The sequence below is a fragment of the Cygnus olor genome, chromosome 3 (genome assembly GCF_009769625.2).
Source record: "Cygnus olor isolate bCygOlo1 chromosome 3, bCygOlo1.pri.v2, whole genome shotgun sequence".
Classification (NCBI taxonomy): domain Eukaryota; kingdom Metazoa; phylum Chordata; class Aves; order Anseriformes; family Anatidae; genus Cygnus; species Cygnus olor.
The window spans coordinates 386,866-403,012 of NC_049171.1; the positions used below are offsets into that span (position 1 = coordinate 386,866).

At 72.0% G+C, this 16,147-nt stretch overlaps 1 protein-coding gene across 6 annotated transcripts; it reads right to left on the reverse strand.

Moving 5' to 3' along the window:
- Window positions 1–4: 4 nt before the first annotated feature.
- AGBL5 (AGBL carboxypeptidase 5) lies at window positions 5–15,899 on the reverse strand. 6 transcript variants are annotated; one of them, XM_040552163.1, is made up of 15 exons: window positions 15,633–15,895; window positions 15,379–15,550; window positions 14,207–14,373; window positions 12,804–12,981; window positions 11,817–11,995; window positions 11,133–11,652; window positions 10,757–10,926; window positions 6,264–6,399; window positions 5,728–5,915; window positions 4,967–5,175; window positions 995–1,113; window positions 768–814; window positions 488–645; window positions 329–408; window positions 125–242 (listed from the first exon to the last, which is right to left on the reverse strand). In XM_040552163.1, the coding sequence occupies exons 1-15, from the start codon at window positions 15,803–15,805 to the stop codon at window positions 165–167; spliced, it is 2,574 nt and encodes an 857-aa protein (XP_040408097.1). In that variant the 5' UTR covers window positions 15,806–15,895; the 3' UTR covers window positions 125–164. The 6 variants fall into 6 exon arrangements, with proteins under 6 accessions (XP_040408096.1, XP_040408094.1, XP_040408093.1 ...); XM_040552162.1 differs by having other exon boundaries at window positions 5–408; window positions 14,207–14,273; window positions 15,633–15,898; XM_040552160.1 differs by having other exon boundaries at window positions 5–408; window positions 4,967–5,127; window positions 15,633–15,898.
- Between the last annotated feature and the right edge of the window lie 248 nt (window positions 15,900–16,147).

Consider the following 16,147-nt stretch of genomic DNA (forward strand, 5'->3'; position numbering starts at 1 on the left):
CGTGTTATGTAAAAATACCTCCCGCCGGCGAGCGGGGCGGCTCCCAGCACCGGGCACGGCGCCGAGCGCGCCGGCGGCTGCTGCGGCTCCTCCGCGCCGGCGGTCCCGGGCTGGGCGCGGGCGCGCGGCCGTGGCGGGTGCGGGGCCGGCGCTGGCGGCCGCGGTCAGGCCTCGGCGCAGAAGGAGAGGAGCCGCCGGCAGGAGCGGAGCGAGGGGCAGCCGGAGGCCGGGCTGGGCGGGCGCTACAAGGCAGGAGAGCGGGTGGGGAGGGGCCGGGGGCCGAGCCCCCCGCCTGCGCGGCAGCCCCCCGCCGTGCCCGGGGCCGTACCTGGGGGCGCAGGCCCTCGCCCGGCAGCCGCTCCACGCTCCGCGCCCCCGCGACGGGGGCCGGGGCCGCCTGGCAGGGCCCTGCGGGGACAGAGAGCGGGGTGAGGGGCGGGGGCTGGGTGGGCGAGGGTCCCGCCCGCGCCACGGGTACGGGCCCTACCTGCGGGGGGCTGCGCGGCGCAGGGCCCGCCCCGGCCGTGCCTCTGGGCCGGGAGGGCTGCGGTGCTCCCGGGGCAGAGCGCGGGCGGGCTCCGGGCGGTCGCCGCCCCCTTCCTCCGCACCGGGATCCTGCTGGGGCGGGCGGGGAGCGCCCCCGGGCTGCGGAGAACCGCGCGGGGCTCCTGAGGGCGCGGCGGGCGGCGCCGGGCCCCCGCGGCACCGGCCCCGCCTTCCCCCGGCGGCGCGGCCGGGGCTCCTGCGGGCTCGGCACCGGCACCTACCCGGGCCGCTCCGGGGCTCCCCTGGCGTTCAGCTTCTTCGGGAGCGCCTGCGCGGGGAGAGGAGAGGACAGGAGGGCGTCGGGGTGCTGGGGCTGGGCTGCGCGGGGGCACCGACCCCTCCCGGCACGGCCAGGCCGCGGTGGCCGCGCCGTTCCCCAGCCGCGTGCCCCTCGGTCCCCGGTGCCGCCCGGGCCGGGCCCTCGCCCGCGCTGGCGCCCGGGGGTTACCTGCAGCGGCGCGCTGCCGTGCGCGGCCGCCCTTTCCCCGCCGCCGCCGCGCTGCGCCTCCCGCGGTCCGTGGCTGCTGCCCGTCACCGTCCCTGCCCGGGCGCCCGCCGGCGAGGACCCTGCGAGGGAAAGGAGGCGGCTCGGTGAGCGGCTGGCACCCGCGGCCCGCTCCCCCTCTGCCGCACCAGGGGCCCCGGCGCAGGGTGCAGCCGGCGGGGGCTGTGCGGGAGCGGCCCCCGGGCCCGGCCGCTGCGCGGGGCCGCAGGAGGTGGCGCGCAGGGACGAAGGCTGTGCCTGCGTCCTGCCCGGTGCCCGGGGCGCGCCGCCGTCCCCGAGGCTTTCCCGCGGCCCCGCGGCGGGGCCGGAGCCCCCCCGTCCCCGCGGCCCGCCCCCTTACCCCTCGCCCGGCAGGAGCCCCCACGCCCAGCCTCGGCACCTCCGCGCCCGGGGGCCTGCTCTCGGCGCGCACCGCGGCCTCCGGGGAAGCGCGAACGGCCCTCGGGAGGCGCGGGGAACGGGAGCGGCCCCGGCCCCTCGCGGCACAGCTCCTCGTGCAGGCCCGCGCCTCGGCAGCCCCCGGCAGAGCGGGACGGGCAGTCCCGGTCCGCTGCCCGGCAGCCGCCGGAGGCGACGGCGCCTTCCTCCGCGCGCCTCGGCCGGGCGTGCTGGGCGCGGGCCGACCTGCCGGGCACCGTCCGCAGCCCGCCCGGGCCGCGCCGGGGCTCCGTGCGGCGCGGGGCCGGGCGGCGCCGACCCCGTCACGCGGCTGCGGCCGAGCTGCTGGCTCCGTGCCGCCGGCTGCTTTCCGGGAGCCGAGCCGGGCTGGCGAGCCGCCCTCGCGCCCGGCGCACCCGCGGGGTGGGAGCGCGGGAGGCGCGGGCCCGGGGCTGGCGTGCAGCGGGAGCTGCCCGAGCAGCCGCAGGAATGCCGGCGGGGGGAAGGCGACGGGCGGCAACCGGCAGGGCGTGGGGACGGCGCCGCTAATGGGAAGCGGGGCGCTGGAGCGAGAAGAAAGCGGCGCGGACGCGGCCCCGGGGCCGCAAGGACAGGGCTGCGGCCGCAGACAAAGCCCTTGGCCCGCGCTAGATGTCAGCGGCCGTGACGGAGGAGAGTTGCTAATGAGAGCGAGCGCGTGGCAGCGGCTGTGAGCGCGCAGCGGCGGCAGCAGAGCGCGGAGCCCCGGGCGGCGGCGTGGGGAGCCCGCTCCGAACCGGGTGCCCGCGAGCTGCCGCGCTTGCCTCGTTCCCCCTCCTGGCCCCGAGGGCGACAGGTTCTGAGGCAAGCGGCTGAAGATACGGCGATGGAGGGCAGGGTGAGGGAAGGCCCTGGCGTGCAGCGTGCCATGCCCGAGCTAATCCTGTGGGTGCAACAAAACCCAACCCAACGCGACGGGTACGCGGCCGGCAGAGGTGGCAGGAGCAGCGGGCGAGCGCGGGGAGCACGGGGAGCACAGGGAGCACGAGCACGAGCGCGAGCACGAGCACGCCGTCTGCGAGATACCAGGAGAGCTGAGGGCTGCAGGAAGCAGCTGCACGCGCAGCCCCAGGAGATAAGGGCTGGGCCGGCCTTGGACTCCCCGGCCGAGCTGTTGGGAACCTGGGAAGAGGAAACGGGGCTTGCCCAGGGCACGGCGTGCGGCAGCTGAGGGCACGCAGAAAATCGGGGCAAGCTCTGAGCAAGCAGACCCCGCGGCAGGCAGGAGCCTGCAGGGTGAGCCACTGGCTCCGTGACGCCGAGGGAGTTTGGGGAGCACGGAAACCCCTCCTGCGGGGGGGCTGGGGCGCGCAGCGCCAGAGCTCGGACGTGAGCTCGGAGGAAGCAGCTGGGGAAGGGACGAGCCTGGTGCCGGTTGGGGCCGGCGGGGCGGGACGTCCTCCGTGTCCCCTGCGTGCTGACCCCGCATCCCGCGCAGGGTGCCAGCGTCTGTCCCCTTCCGCACAGCAGCAGTGTGCAGGAAGGGGCAGGAGGGGACGTGCCGGGGCAGCCTCCTGGCCTGTGCTGCCGCAGCACGCCGCAGCACACCGCAGCACACCGCAGCACACCGCAGCACGCCGCAGCACGCCACAGCACGCCACAGCACGCCACAGCACACCGCAGCACGCCACAGCACACTGCAGCACGCCGCAGCACGCCACAGCACACCGCAGCACACCGCAGCACACCGCAGCACGCCGCAGCACGCCACAGCACGCCACAGCACACCGCAGCACGCCACAGCACGCCACAGCACACCGCAGCACGCCACAGCACACCGCAGCACGCCACAGCACACCGCAGCACACCGCAGCATGCCACCACCTGGCTGGATCCATGCGTCCCAGTTTCCGTTTCCCGGCTGCCTGGGGAAGGAAGAGCGGGTGAGAGCATCCCGGTCCCGCCGGGGGACAGGGGCAGGGCGGCGGTGCGGAGGGCAGGCGGCGAGGGGCTGGCACGGCACGGCCGCGGGGCCGCACGTCACCAGGCCGAGCTGCCCGGCAATGCCGCACGAACACCGAAGCCGTGCCGGCGCAACCGCGAGCAGCACCGTGTTAACGGGCGCCCGGGTGCCACCGAGACGCAGCGGGCACGCGCCAGGTCGAGCTGCCACCGGGGTCCCTGTCCCACGAGCGGCGCAGCCGGGGCCCCACCGGCTTCCCCTGCCATTGCGCCGGCGTTCGCAGCCCGCGCTGCCGGCTGCAGCGGCCCGGCTTCCCTCGCTGGCTCCGGGTGGACAGAGCGTGCCCGGCAGAAGGAACAGACGCTACAACGTGCCCAGGGGAACATGAACCTTTTATTTCCTCCCCGCCACGTTCTGGCAGCAGGGGAGAAACGGTCGCTACAGAGCGCTGGGAAGCACACACACAGGGAGGACGAAGCAACGCGCGCCACGCGGGCAGAGCACAAGGAGCACAGCGACGGGCAGAGCGGCGCCGCATGGGTACGCCGCCTCCACACCACACAGCCACAGTCACGCCGCAGTCACACCGGCCGCCCCTCTGCCCCGCGGCACGGAGGACGCCCGCTCACGCCGGGGCCTTTGGGAGCACGGTGCCCACCGGGGCCGGGAGCCCTGCGGCAGCCCGGGGCTCGCTGCCAGGCCCCCGTCCGCCACACGCCGCAGCCTCGGCCAGCAGCTCGGGGCACGGCAGCTTCGCCCGCCGCCACCCCGCACCCTGCCACGGCCCTGCCCACGGCGAGGGGCACTGCGGTCACGCTGTTTTGCCACCCCAGAGCGCGGTGCAGCCGATGCGGGGCTGCATCTGTGCCTCCGAGCCGTGCGGGTGGCTCAGTGCCACCAGCCGGCCCCTGGGGCGGGAGTCGCCACTCGCTCGGCCCCCAGCGAGCCGCCACAGCTCGGCCCCGCGGCGCCCACAACAGAGTTGCGCCGTGACAGAGCCACGTGCCACAACCGGCTGCGCCTCAGCAGGTGCCTGGGAAGGAGGAAGGCACTTTGGTGTGTCACCCCACGGGCCTAGGGAGCAATTTCGGTGGTGGAGGCTGCAGGTTTTCCGCGCCGGCCTCTCCAGAAACCACTGCGCTCTGCCCCTCGCACGGCGATCCGGTTAGCCCGGCGCTGCCAGCACTGCCGGCACAGAGGGGACCGTCGCGCCGGGCAGCCCGCGGCGAGCGCAGTCCCTCTGATCTGCTGCGGCAGAAGCAGGGGCTGCAGAGCGGGCGGGGGGGAGCTCGGCCGGGCCCCGCAGCCCCCGCAGCAGCACGGCCGACGACGTCAGGGGTCTCGCTGTGCCGCGTCTGTCCCGACCCAGGTGCGGCCGCTCCGCTGGGGCCGGAGCGCTGAGCTGCGCCCTGCGTCCAGGGCCCTTCCGAGGGGACGGGGCGGCCGGTCACACGCACTTCTTCCACTCAAAACCACTTTTGTTACGTCAAAGCAAACGGTTACGCCGGCACCGAGCTCTCCTCAGGGCTGCGGCTTCGCACAGCAGCTCGACAGGCACTGGACCACGTGCGCGAGAGGCCCCCAGCCCAGCTTACCTCTGACCGGCGCCGGGGCTCTCGCGCCGCCCGTCTGCGGGCTCTGGCCGTCCGCGGCTGGGGCGCAGGGCCGGCTGCAGCCGAAGGAGAAGCTGGGCGAGGCTTTGATCTGGGGCGAGTCCTGCTGGCTGCTGCCGCTCCCGCTGGTGCCGTTGCTGAAGCTGCGCGCGCGGGACAGGGCGTTATCCGAGGCCGAGGTCGGGAGCCCTCTGCGAGGGGAGAAGCGGCAGCCTCAGCCCCCGGCCAGCGACGGCACAGGCACCGAGCGGGGGCCGATCCTGCTGCTTTGGATGCCCCATCTGGGGGCGCTGAGGGCAGCGACAGAGCCCCTGTCCCCGAGCGGAGCCGAGCGCTGCACGGCACGTTGCAGCCTCGGGGCAGCAGCATCCCATTGCGGTCCCAAGTCCCTCACCCCGACCCCAAATCTGCCTGCACCGCTGCCCGGCCCGGCTGGGGAGAGGGCAGAGGAGCAGCAGAAGAGGGGCCGGCCCTCTGCGGGCGGGCGATCGCTGCCCAGGTTACCGGGCTGGTGAACCCCAGACAGATCCACAGCTCACCCGCCGCAGGCCACCCGCCGCGTGCCCCCCCGCCCACCGAGGGCACCGCCCTCTCTGCGGGTCACACAACTCCCCGGGGGCCAGCACCGGCCCCTGCCAAGCGGGGAAGCCAGCGAGCCGCGGGGTGACTCGCTCTGCGCACACCCACCTGGCCCGACCGGGTCTCCCCGGGGCCCCCGACCGCGAGCGCTGCCGGGCCCTTACGTGGTGCTCCCGGGAGGGCTGCGGGCGCCCCTCCTCCGCGCGCAGCCGGCGGCGCCCCTCGTGCCGCGCACGTGCTTCAGCATCCAGGCCCGCAGGTTGCTGAGGCAGCTGTGCTCCGACAGGACGATGCGGGGCCACGGGTTGCACTCTGCCATGTCCAGCGCTGCCACGGCCAGGGCTCTGCCGACCTGCCGGGGCGAGAGGCGGCCCGTGAGAAGCAGCCACAGAGCCGAGCCCCAAACCCCAACGCTCGTTTCAGACCCCCGCAGGCTCCCCGCCAGGACGAGCGTTCCCGCAGGGACTCCGGTCCTCGGTGCGTGCGTGGGGCAGGGCGGGCGCCCATGGCCACGGGGACCTGCTGCCCACCACTGCCGCTCCCGGCGGGGCGGAGCGGCCGCAGCCAGCAGGGCGGGCGGGCGGTGCAGGGTCTGCACCTTCCTCACGGAGGCAGAAAAGCACACGGGGAGGGAGCGGGGACCTCCTTGGCGGTGCAGCCGCAGGTGGGCAGGACCGCGCCGCGCCGGGCTCGCCGTTACCTGCTCAAAGAGCTCCACAGTGTACTTGGAGGGGAAGGCGGGGGGCGGCGGGGGGCTGGCGCGCCCGTTGTCGTGGCAGGCCACCGGGATGCTGTTCACCGAGCGCCCCGTGTTGTAGTTGCACTCCAGCGTGTAGCTGTGGAGCAGAGGGGAGCCCGCCTCAGCCCACGCCTGCCCGAGCGCAGCCGCGCTGCCGGAGCCTCCCAGCAGAGTCGCTGCCGGCCGAGCACGCAGCGCACCCCCGGGCACCGAGCCCCTGCACCGAGGCTGCCGAGCGGGGCTCCTGGTGCACACGCTGCCATTTCTCGTCCGCGGAGGCGGGAGCAAATAAAGAAAAGCAGCCGGCCGTCGGGGGGGAGGCAGCGGCACGCCGAGGACGGCGGGTGCCTGGCGTGCAGCACGCGGCCAGGGCAGCGGGCTGAAATCGAAGGCAGAGAAAGGACCCGTGAGGGGGCCGGGGCGGGCAGCGATCTCTGAGCACAGAGCCCAGGGAGTGAAGGCGCCGGCTGCTGCCCGACGCCGCAGCCGCCAGGGACAGCCCAAGCGCTGCCTTGCCGGGGTCAAGCAACCGCCGGGAGATTCTCTTCGGCTGTCCTGGGGTTTGCAGCCACTGCTGGTGAGCTGACCCTAAGGGCAGGCCAGCGGGGCTCAGCGGGCAGCGCGTCACCCCCCGGAGCCGGGCCCTGCACTGGGCTGGCTTTGAGCGGGCCGTGGGGAGGCTGAGGGGCACAGGAGCAGAGCTGAGGCCATCGCCCGGTCCCTGGGGCTGAGCCACGGCTGTCCTGAGGGTCTGTGCCCGTGGAGCGCTGCCGGCGGCGCTGAGCGAGGTGCTGAGGGCACGAGGCTGGTGGCAAAGAGGGGTGGGAGAGGGGAGGGCCGCACAGGCTGCGCACGGAGCCAGGGCGCCTGCAGAAACACGCGGGGCGAGGCGGCGTCTGGGCGGTTCGCAAACGGGCACCAGGAGCGGGGGTAACGAGCACGGGGAACCGGGAAGCCTCGCGGGGAAAGCCCAGAACAACTGCAAAGCTGGAGCCTCGTGGGAAGGGCGGCGGGACAGCGCTGAGCAGCCTGCCTGCGGGACGGGAGGCCTGCCACGGGCTGCTGCTGGCAGAATCACAGAATGGAAGGGGTGGGAAGGGAGCCCGAGAGACCATCGGGTCCAACCCCCCTGCCGAAGCAGTTCCCTAGAGCAGGCTGCCCAGGCGGGCGTCCAGACGGGCCCTGAATATCTGCAGAGAAGGAGACCCCACGGCCTCCCTGGGCAGCCTGTCCCAGTGCTCCGTCACCCTCACCGGGAAGAAGTTTCGCATGGTGGTGCGGAACTGCCTGGGCTCCATTTTGTGGCCATTGCCCCTTGTCCTGTCCCCACAGACCACTGAAAAGAGGCTGGCCGAATCCCTCTGCCTCCCACACCTCAGGTATTTATACACATTGATGAGATCCCCTCTCAGCCTTCTCTTCTCCAGGCTGAACAGCCCCAGGTCTCGCAGCCTTTCCTCGCAGGGGAGATGCTCCAGGCCCCGTATCACCTTTGTGGCCCTCCGCTGGACTCTTTCCAGGAGTTCCCTGTGTTTTTTGTACCGGGAAGGCTCGCCCGAATCAGGCTCTGGGTGGTCGAGGCACCGCGACGATCTCCGGGACCCGCAGGGCGACCCGCAGCCCTGCCGGCTTGCCCAGGGCTACCAGGCTGGCTGCACACAGCCTGGCAGGCGGAGCCGCGGCGGTGCCAGCCCTGCCCACTGATGACAACAAAGAACTGCCCGGCCCTGAGCACGCACAGCCTGGGAGGAGGGGTGCAGGAGAGCAGATCCATTCCGAGAGCAGCCCCCCCAGACACAGGGTGCAAAGGTGGCCGGAGGTGGGGGAAGGACACGGAGCTGCTGGCTAAACTCGGGGGCAGAGGAAGCGCACGAGAGGTGTCGGAAGGGATCGGCAGAGGGGGCTTGGGAAGCCCAAGCCCGCCTGGAGAGGAGGCTGGTGAGGGACGTGAAGGGCAAGCGGGTCCTGCAGGGACGGGGCGAGGCCCCAGGGCAGGAGGATGTCCCCACAGCAGGCAGCGCGGGGCACCACGGGTTCCACTGGCAGGCCGCAGGTGTGAGCGCGGCCCCACGAGGCTGCGGCTGGCGACCCCCAGTGGGTCCTGGCGGCCGGGGGAGGCTCTGGGGACCGCGAGGAATCGAGCGTCCTCTGTGACGTGGTGGGGAAGGGAGTCCTGGGCACCGCCTCCAACCTACGCAGGACGAGGAGCTCAGCAGCAGCTGGCACGGACGGATGGGCGAAGGAGAGCCCGAGCCCGGCAGGCCGGGGCACCCCCGGGTGTCAGGACCAGCTCCGTGGATGAGCGGGGTGCGCAGCTTGGGGCTGTGACGGCCTCGCAGCCGAGGGACAGGCCACGTGTGGAGACATCTGTCCGGAGACATCCCCAGCGGGGCCCCCGGCCCGATCTGGGGCTTCGTTTACTGTGCTTCGAGCGGTGACCACGCTGCCGCCCTCGTCCTGCCTTCCGCAAGGCACAGGCCGGCCGCAGGACGGGTCTCCTTTTGTGCGGCAGGATGCTTCTTGGTTTGCTACGCTTCAGAGAGCGAGCAAGGCAAATGCAAGTCCTGGGCTTCAGCAAACGCCCCTGCGGCAGTTCTTCCTCCCCCGCTCCTCGGGGCCAGCTTAGAAAACACGCAGTGACTGGGCTCTCCCCTTCCTTCACAGCTTTTCCAGTTGCTGCCTCATCGCGTTCTTTAGCTGAAGCTTTGACTTCTCTCCACTCTCAGCGGTTGCAGGGTGTGGACAAAGACGGCGCCTCCCGAGATAGATAATTAATGCCTGCAGAGGCTCTGCCTTACTCTGCACCTGCCGCATGGTGCTGTGGGTGCAAGAAGCGTACCCGTACTTTGTGCTCCGAAGTGATGAGAAAGAAGAAATCACGAACGCCCACTGAACGCTGCCACTCTCCGCAGCAGGTCACGGGCTCCTCCAGACTTCGGGAGGGTGCTGGGGAGTGCCTGCCGGGCACAGGGGTGCGCAGCTGGACGGGCCTCCGGGGGGACGCGCAGCTGGGTCGCTCCGGGGAGGGACTGGCTAGCTGCGGTGGGGAGGGAGGCTCCCTGCCCACACTCGGACACAGCGGGAGAGCAGCTGGGCCCGCGGGGAGCTCGCGACGGAGAGATGCTGAACGAGCCACGGGGCGCGGGGAATCTCTGCCTGGAGATGGGTGCAGGGCGGAAAGCCACCCCAAAGGGAGGAGAATCCAGCGGGGATCCCCTCAGAAACCTCCATGTCCTGCGGAGCCGCAGACACGGGTGCCACATCCCCTCAGGCACCCCCGGGTCACCGCTGGAAGGGGCCGGGGGATCCCTGACGGGCAGAGAAAGGCAAACGTTGGATCTGCCTCCAGAAAAGGCCAGGACAACCGGCACCTCGCCCTGCGGGAGGGTGGGCGAGCCCTCCTGCAGCGCGCTTCTGGGTGCTCAGACCCGAGCAGCTGCTGGGGGCTGTCAGCAGCATCCCCCGCACAAGGCGATCCGCAACAGCAGCGCGGTTACTGCGGCAGGGTTAGTTTCGGCTGGATCTGCGTGCTGCCCGGGCTCTCCCTGCGGCCGCACAGCTGCTGGATCAGCCACAGCCACAGCGAGAGCTGAGGAAAGGGGGAGGAGGAGGGACGAGAACAGAAGCGCGGCCCCTGCTGTCCCAGCGCAGCCCAAGCCAGCGGCGAAGCTGCTCTCCGAAAGCAGCTGCTCAGAGGGCAGCAACGCGGGGGCTGCCAGGGGAAGTCCGGGGCCGCAGGAGGCCCGGAGCTGCTTCCACACCTCCTCCACCCACAGATTCCTGGGGAATCTGCCGAGGAAGCGCCGCACGCCTGCCTCCGTGGTGTCGGCCCTCGGCGTCTGCTACGGGCGCCTGCCGGGGACAGGGGCACGACGGGCTCGGTCTGCTCCGGCCATCTCTGTGCTCCCAGCAACCACAACACAAACAGTCCAAAAATATCACATTGAGGCTGAAAAGAGGCACTTGGCTGCCACGGATGAAAAGAATGTCCTCAGCTTGCATACCACAGCAGTCTCGCGTGCGAGAGCCGGGGAAGGTGAGCCCTTTGCAACCAAGCAAGTTTCGATGACAGCTAAACACACGTACGCACGTCGGGGAAAGGCACCTCCGGAAAGCGGCGAACGAGCAGCACCACCACAGCCAGGGCGAGAAGCCAGGGCGGCTCCGGGAGGGACACGAAGGAAGGGGAGGCGCGAGAGGGAAAGGGGAGAGGCTGCGGGCAGGACAAAGCCCACGGGTCGGGAGGGCGGCAGCGCCTCGCAGGCCACCCCCAGCTTCCTCCTGCGTGGCGCTGAGCTCGCGCTCCTCTCGGCCGGCGCAGCCCCCGGCAGCTGAGCAGGGCGCAGCTGGCGCCGCACAAGCAGTGCAGCCCTCCCCGACGCCCAGCCCCCGGTGGGGCCGGCTCCTCCCGGCACAGACGGTAACCGAGCGCGCGGCAGCGCAGCTTTGCCTACCTGTGGATGATGCCCAAGGCCTTGTAGATGGCCACTCGCCCGCTGCCCTCCTTCGACTGCCCGTCCCGCTTGTCTTTGGCGTACATGTTCTTCTCGGAGAAGTTACAGCCCGTGAAGTCAAAGTGAGGTGAGTTCAAGGAGATGAGTTTAGGGAACAGCATGCTCTCTACCTGCGGCGCAGAGGACAAGAGGTGATGTTGGGGGAGCCCCGGGCTGCTCCCCCCTTACGGGCCGAGGGGCAGCTCCCGTCCTCCCCACGCCAGGGCCCTGCGCCAGGCTGGCAGCGGGGAGCAAACCCCGGCGTGCCCCGGAGGCAGGGAGGGCGGCCGGGGGGGAGGGAAGGCGAGGGGGTCCCGGGTCCCCGTCCGGCCCTCACCTGATCGTTTTCGTCGCTGAAGCTGTTGCCGTACATGAAGCAGCCGCGCTTGGAGGCGTGCCCGTGGAGGTCGACGTAGTAGGCCAGCCCGCTGTGCTGGGGCAGGATGGTTTCGGGGAGAGGCGGCGGCCTCCTGGCTTCCTCCTCAGGGTGCTCCGCGGAGCAGCTGCCAGGGAGGATCAGCTCCAGCGCGGCGGGCGGGGGCTCCCGAGGCGGGCTGCGGCGCGTGCCGGCGCTCCAGGCGCTGGGCGAGTTGCGGAGGTTATTGGCTTTCTCCAGCTCCGACAGGGCTGCCTCGGGGGACGGGGCGCTGCCGCGGACGGAATGGTTGGAAGAGTTGGTGCTGAGCAAGCTGGTGCTGAGCGGGGAGACGTACGTCCTCCAGTCGGGGGAGCCCGGCAGGACGCGGCTGTGCACGTGGTGGTAGAGGAGGACGGCTTTGGCCCCGTACACGGCAGGGTGCAGCTCGGCATCGGGGTTCAGATACTGGCGGTTCAGGTTTACCCCGCGGGAGTCGGTTCTGCGCAGAGCAGAGGGAACGCCAGGCTCCGTTAGTTTTGCACCGAACCAAGGAGCCGTGACAGGGGAGAGGAGCCCGCACGGCCCCCGGCGATGCCGCAGCCACATCCGGGCCGCGTCCCCGCCTGCTGCCAGCCGCGGGGCCGGGCCGCCCGCTGCACTCACCGGTAGTGGCCTCGCGCCACCCCGTCCGGGTTGAGCATGGGAATGAGTTTGAAGACAAACATCCGCCGCAGCATCTGGGCGCGGGGGTCCTCCTCGCGCAGGATGAAGTCCAGGAAGCCGTTGAAGACAAAGCTGGAGGGCGTCTCCCCGGGGTGCACCCGGCTGCTCAGGAAGAACACCTGGGGAAGCAGAGGGGGCTGAGGCCAAGGCTCCCTGCCGGCGCTCGGCTGAGGGGCCAGGCAGCAGGCAGAGCCCGGGCTCTGCAGGGCACGCAGCTCCGCACCACGCGCTGCAACCCAACAGCTTTCGGTGGCTTCTGCGCCCAGTGCCTCTGCCCAGTCCTGCCGGGAACGAGGTGGGTTACCCCTGCCTGGGACCGGAGGGGCAGAACCCCACGGCCCCCGCCAAGGGAAACCAGAACGCGTGCGGCAGAGAAGCGGAGCGCTGGCAGAGCTCCAGGGAGAAGCCCTGAACTGTCCCGCAAGCAGGGAACGAGCTAATCGCAAAGAGAGCACAAAACACGTCCTGACGAGCCCTTCCCTGGAGGCAGCTTCCCATCGAGGGCTGCGGCTGCGTGAGCGCAGAGTGAGCTCCCCGTCCCGCCCCGCCCTCGCAGGCAGGCCTCGTGCCTAGCCGGGGCTGATGCTCCAGCACAGGGAGCGCTCCCTGTGGCTTAACAGGGCGGCAGTAGTACCAGGAGCACAAAACGGAACTCCTGCAATGGGAGGCGCTCCGTTTGGTCCGCAGGAACGCTCGTGTGGTGCTGCCAGCAGAGAGATCGCAGGGCTAAATGACGGGAACGCGCTGGGGACTCCTGGAGGTGCCCCGCGCCCGTGCCTCCGCGCGGGATCTCAGGCTCTACCTGCTCCCCGCACTCCTGCCCGCAGGACGTGACGCCCCCCCGAGGGGAGGAGCACGGCAGCACCGGGTGCCAGCACCCCAACCACCGGCACAGCCGCCCTGCCCGAGCCCCGCGCGGCCGCTCACCCTCTTCCCCGCAAAGCGGCGCGGCCGCGGCGTGGCAGTGTCCGGGAAGAGCTTGTCCAGCCGGGGCTCCCGCTTCTCCTGCATGCCGTGGCAGGAGGTGACCGTCAGCAGGTCAACGCGCAGCTTGTCCAGGGAGTGGCACAGCAGCTCCCGGTGGTAGTAGACGGAGTCCGGGGGGCTGCGGGGAGAGGAGACGCTCGGGGAGCCCTCGGGCAGGGGGAGGCTCCCGGCCCCACAGCCGCAGCCCCTCCGGAGCCGTGCCCCTCGGGGAGCCGCCCGCCGAGCTCCTCGCCGCCCGCCAGGACAAGGAGCCGCCGCCAGGACCCGGTGTCACCCGTGCCCTGGGGTCGCGCCGCCGTGATGCCCCCGGCTGGGGGAGCGCCCCTGCGGTCGGACCCGCCGCAGACGCAGCTCGGGCCGGCAGCACAGGAGTTGTGTGGGGAGGCAGAAGGGGCCCGGGCAGCCTCGAGGGCCCTGCGTGGGGTCACTCTGTGCCCCCGGGCCCTGGGGGGGGGCAGACAAACAGCCGGAGCAGTGCGGTGTGCGCCGGGACCGACAGGAAGGAGCCCGCAGGACACCCAGCGCGATGGAACCGCGCGGCGCAGACACTGCTCCCTGCCCCCTCTCCGTGCTCACGGCTCCGCCGAGAGCCGCAGCAGCTCAGGGGCCTCGCGCCCATCGACGAGCGGGACTCAGGCTGCGGAGTCACCACCAAACCCTTGCTGAGGGACCGCCAGGCTGTGAAATTCTGGCGGTTCTCCATCACGTGTCAGGTGAGAACGAGCACCTCCTAAGAAGCCCTCGCTCACCGTGCTCCTTACAGCCCGGGCCCTGAGCCTCGGGGACCGGGAGGGGCCGCAAGGCAGAGCCGCCCGCAGGCACCCGAAGCCACCTCCGTCCTCCCCCCACCGGGGTTTTGTGCTCAGCCCCGGCTTGCGAGGGGAAATTCTCGAGCTCAGGGGAACTTCCCGGCGCCCAAAGAGCCGGGTGCTGAGGCCGGCTCCTGGCAGCGCGATCCCCCTTCTAGCAGGGGTTGTAAAGGCAGGGAGCAGTGGAACCGAGATGCCCCGACAGAGAAAGGAAGCCAGGTCGTGGCCACAGAGCGCTCGGGCCTCTGCGAGCCCCCTCTCCCCGCACCAAGGAAGCGCTTCTGCTGCAGCCCCTCTGACACAACCCGAGCTCAGCCACGCCGAGGGGACCCAGCCCCAAGCCGCCAGGCTGGCCGCGAGCCCCCGCCCCTCTCTGGAAGCGCGTGCGGGGGGAGCCCTGCCAGGAGGAGCGAGCGCCGCGCAGGCACCGCGAGAGCGGCGGGACCCCACCGCCAGCCCGGGCAGCTGCTGCCCTGCAGGCTGGGCGACAGCCACCCCCACCCGGGGGGCAGAGCGGGCGGCCGCGGTGCGCACCTGCTGGGAGACATGTGCTGGCACTCCTCAAAGCGGCTGTCCAGCTGCGCCAGCATCTCCTGGCACTCTGTGTAGGAGAAGGGGTAGCAGAAGGCAAAGTAGGTGGTGGTGCCGCGGTGCTCCAGGAAGCGGTGCACGAAGGACAGCACAAACTGGGTCTCCACCATCTGGGAGAGACACAAAGCAGAGGCTGAGCGGCCGGCGCGAGCGGCAGGCGGGCAGAGGCCATGCAGAGCCAGCGGCAGGCACCCCGCGGCCCCCCGCATGCTGGGGGGGTCCGGCAGCACGGCCCCTCCCGAACCGAGGTCACAGCCACGGTCTGGGCCGTCACGGACCGTGTTTGCTTGTGTCCCCGAAAGGCCAAGCTGCTTCCTACAGACAGAGTCTGGGATTTCCCTGCCCACCTGCGGCACGTGCTCAGGTCCTTGCTGTAAGAGCCTTTTCCTTGGGCAGAGCTCTCCGGGAAAGCCAGAGGGCTCGTTTTGGTGCTTGTGCTCACCTGCCAGCGCTCAAAGAGCAGAGAACTGCCCCGTCCTGGGCTGCGTGGCAAAGCCAACGAGTGCTACAGAGCTCCGCGGGACATCGTGCCGCTCCCTGGAGCTGGCACGGAGCACACCGAGCCTCTTCCTCCGTGAGTTAGGGGACGTGAGGCTCCCTCATCACCCTGAGGGGCAGGGGCGTGCTGGTGAAGGTCGCACCAGTGTGCAGGGAGCAAAGATAGCCTGGAGCACCAGCAAGAGATTGTCCTGCACGCGCTCCCTGCCGCGGCTGGAGACAGAAGGTAGCGGGAAGAGCAAACTCCTAGAGCAGCGCCTTCGAGGCCCAAGCACCTCAGTGGGCTGCGACAGCCGACCCGCTGCCGTCCCCGCTCCTACTGACTTCGGCTCCAGGGCTTCCCAGCCTCCCCCGGGTGGCTTCCCTCACGGGGTACCGACATCCCCGCAGCTGGGGGTGCGGGCTGGACACGGGGGGCTGCTTGCCGGCCGCATCAACAGCGGCGAGCGGGAAGGGAGTGACGCACACGGGGGGCAGCTCCCTGCCTCCCCGCCTCACAGAGCAGGGAAACGGCCCGCAGGGGGCCGGGAAGGGCCCCGGCCGGGAACGGCCCGGGGAGCAGTGCAGCGCCAGCCCGGCCCGGCCCCGGCCCCGGCCCCGTCCCCGTCCCCGCGCACCTCGAAGCTGGGCCGCTGCCGGATGCGCTCCCAGCGGGGCCGGCCGGGCAGGGTGCGCACGAAGGGGGCCATGCCCTGCGAGTACAGCCGGCTCTGCTTGTTCATGTTGAGGATGTGCAGCTTGATCAGCTTCCCCGGGGCGCCGCCGCGCACGCTGAAGTAGAACCAGGACCTGGCGGGACGGGCGGGGTCGGCGCGGCGGGGTCGGGCAGGCGGCCCCCCCCCGGCCCGGCCCGGCCCGGCCCGCCCGTTACCTGTTGCCGTTCTCGTACTCGGTGCGGGCGCAGTCGGGCCGCGTCCAGACGTTGAACTCGTAGTCGGCGGCCGGCAGCGCGTCCCCCCGCGGCGGCTCCACCTGCTCCACGCGCGCCAGGTTGCCCGAGTCGAAGCGGGAGCTGAAGAGCAGCCCGCCGCACCGCACCTCCATGGCCGCCCGCCGCCCGCATCGCCCCGCACGGCCCGGCCCGGCCCGGCCCGGCCGCCTCGCAACAGCAACGCGCCCGCCCGTTGGCCCGCCGCTCCGCAGCAACGCGCCCGCCCGTTGGACGGCGCCTCGGCAACGGGCCGCGCGTGCCCCGCCCGCGTCCCGACGGCCGCGCCCCTTCTGGCCACGCCCCTTCTGGCCACGCCCCCTTCTGGCCACGCCCACGACGCCCCCAGGTCCTGCGGCGGCCCCGCGGGGACACGGGGGGCGTGAGCACGTGCGTGTGCGTGTGTGCGTGTGCGTGTGTGCGTGTACGTGTGTGCGCGTGTGCGTGTGCGTGTACAT

Excerpts from the sequence above, each read along its gene's own strand:
- AGBL5 (XM_040552159.1), bottom strand. The coding sequence starts at position 15,805 with ATGGAGGTGCGGTGCGGCGGGCTGCTCTTCAGCTCCCGCTTCGACTCG. Across the intron at positions 15,551-15,632 it reads GAGTACGAGAACGGCAACAG|GTCCTGGTTCTACTTCAGCG; the intron begins GTAACGGGCGGG and ends CCGTCCCGCCAG. Across the intron at positions 10,927-11,132 it reads TCAGCGACGAAAACGATCAG|GTAGAGAGCATGCTGTTCCC; the intron begins GTGAGGGCCGGA and ends TCTGCGCCGCAG.